General features: G+C 33.8%; 1 protein-coding gene across 1 annotated transcript in view; it reads right to left on the bottom strand.

Moving 5' to 3' along the window:
• Positions 1-1,999, bottom strand: part of LOC109342359 (polyadenylate-binding protein-interacting protein 10-like) — a 3,005-nt gene extending 1,006 nt beyond the window's left edge. The window contains exons 1-8 of the mRNA XM_019580357.1: positions 1,824-1,999; positions 1,694-1,746; positions 1,025-1,599; positions 687-797; positions 543-587; positions 368-440; positions 169-281; positions 5-64 (exon numbers count right to left, since the gene is read on the bottom strand). Of these exons, the coding sequence (XP_019435902.1) occupies positions 5-64; positions 169-281; positions 368-440; positions 543-587; positions 687-797; positions 1,025-1,534 (912 nt within the window). The 5' untranslated portion in view covers positions 1,535-1,599; positions 1,694-1,746; positions 1,824-1,999. The remainder of the gene's footprint in view (positions 1-4; positions 65-168; positions 282-367; positions 441-542; positions 588-686; positions 798-1,024; positions 1,600-1,693; positions 1,747-1,823) is intronic.

Below are 2,618 nucleotides of genomic sequence, written 5' to 3'. Positions count from 1 at the left end.
CTACCTTCCTGTCGATGTTGGTGAAATAAATTGTTCTTGAGCACATCTCCCTTTCATCTTCAGACTGAGAAATATAGCACCGTTAGAAGAGATACTTATTAGCTTTGCCTCATTAATCATCTCCCAAAGCATGTAATAGGCATTTTTAAGAAGAAAGAAAAACATTACCCTAGGCAAATATGTTGGATTAACAGGTGCAATGGCAGTTTTTGAAGGTAGCACTTTCAATGGGTAAAATCCAAGCATGGTTCCAGACAGGCTCAAAGCAGCCCTTGCACCTTCTGCATGTATAACACTGTTAATACAGTGACATCTCAATAACTACAACATATGAAGAACATATATTTGGTCGCAAGTGGCACAGTACCCTCATCAGTAAACTCAATAAAAGCAAACCGAAGAATGGAACTAGGATCCCCACAAACACGGCAATCAACAACCTATGGCCACACAAAAAAAACAAATTGATCCCATAACATAGTCAACCATAATATTTATTAAGAAGAAAACAAACATCGTAAACAAAATGAAACCATTTTTACCTGCCCACAATTAAGAAAGAGAGCTGCCAGCTGCTCTTCTGTAACCTAAATGCCGACAGAAAACAACAATAATGAAATTAAAACATGTGGCAAACATTGCAAGCTAAGTGAAAAAGGGAATCCACAAGACAGCAAAATTCGTACCAGATGATCAATGTCAGACACATAAACAGTCCTCCGAACCATCTCGTCTCTTATCACCGTTTCTGTTTTATTATTAACTCTTCGCTTCCCCTGATTATAGCCATTCTTCCTCTGCATCATGTCATTGTAAAAAGAAAAGTCAAACCTTCAAGCTAGCAACATATAATTAGTAATAAGCCCAAAACTACTACGAACCACAACCCCTAGAGAAATGCATAGAACAATTTAACTTTTACCCTTTATTTGATATCAACATGAAAGTTAATTTTCAGATATCATGGAATTCAATGGAATATACAGAAATTAAAAATGTGAAAAATAAATAAAAACATGCATACCCTTCTGTTTTTTTCTCCATTAACATTCCCATAATTATTGGGAAATAAAAAATTGTTAGGGTACCCAAACCCAGCAGCACCAAGTCCAGCTAAGTAACCAAGATTATTAGTCAGTGATGAGGGCACAAATTCCTCAGCCATGGGATTCAACTTTGACAAAAGTTCTTCCAAATCTCTCATATCCTTCTTGAAACTCTCACCTCCATTCTCTCCATTAACCCCACCATACCCATTATTATTCACCACCATCTGCAGGGTCTGGACCCCATTTCCTTTAAACCCATTTTCAATCTGACCCATTTGAACCACGTAGTTGCTGTTTGGGACTGAAACAGTGTTGGGGGCTCTATCATGGTGGTTGAACACATCATTCAGATTCTGATCACCATTGAGGGAACCATTTACAGGTTTTGGTTTCTCCACCTCAATGGTTTCAGATGAAACAACACTGTTATCCAAATTTTGACTAGAAGAATCAACTTTGGTTCCAACATTCTCAGCAACAGCCATAATCAAAGAGAACAAAAATCCCACTTGTGTAGGGATAAAAAGTTTAAAACTTTTTTCGGATTTCTCTGAAAACCAAAAAAGGAAAATTCTGGGTATCAACAAAGTGAGCCAGTAAAATAAAAGGCAACAAAAAAACGCGATCCAAGATTAAGATCATACCTGGGTTTTTTATTGTCTAGAAAATAATTATTTGACCTAAGATCAAACCAAACCTGAAAGTGGAAAACTACAATTACTTAAAAATCGGTCAAACAACAACATACACATATAGAAGGTTTTGTTATCTTACAGAATTATTTAGTGGAGAAAATGATGAAAAATTGTAGAGAAGAAAAAGTGTATTTTTATGCACTGACTTTTTAGACCTTGATGCCCAGAACCAGAAGAACGTCACAGAATTGATGTATTTATTGTGTTGATGAACTTACTGAACGAAAAAAAAAAAAACATTCCATAGGCAACAATTTTTTAAGTGTAATATAAATGTACCCATAGCTAAATTTTATCTATGATCAATAATATACTAATTTATTTATATAATTTTTATTTTAGAATTATAAATTATCTATACTAATATATAAATAAAGCAAATACTTAAAATAACTACCATGGAGTAATTTTTGTTGTCTATTTTACCCTTTATAATTTCTAACTTTATGTTTCTATAAACTTCTTATTCTCTTATTATAAATTCACGGTTACTTTTCTAAACTGCAGCAGTTCTTCAACCCCTCTCCCATTTTTTACTTTTTAACTACCCGTTGGGGCATGGGTTTCTCATTCACTACTTTAGCCTTTCACATTCTTCTACAATAAATTATAAAGCCAACATGACTACTCACTACTTCCTCATTTCACATTCTTATTTTCTCATGATACTTTATCATTTCTCATTTTCCATTTTGCATGTAGAACGTGGATATAATACAATTTTACATTTATAGACAATATGGATGGTGTGTAGAGAATGTGACATCAACAGAAGTTCCTTCCATAGTCTGAATGTTATTTAGAAATGTAAGATATGCACTTAAGATTATAACTCGCTCATCTTCTCTTAAGTTTATGCTTAAATATTATTATC

Source organism: Lupinus angustifolius, chromosome LG03 (assembly GCF_001865875.1).
Source record: "Lupinus angustifolius cultivar Tanjil chromosome LG03, LupAngTanjil_v1.0, whole genome shotgun sequence".
NCBI classification, from domain to species: Eukaryota; Viridiplantae; Streptophyta; class Magnoliopsida; order Fabales; family Fabaceae; genus Lupinus; species Lupinus angustifolius.
The sequence above is the reverse complement of the archived record's forward strand: the minus strand, read 5'-3'. Positions and strand labels throughout refer to the sequence as shown.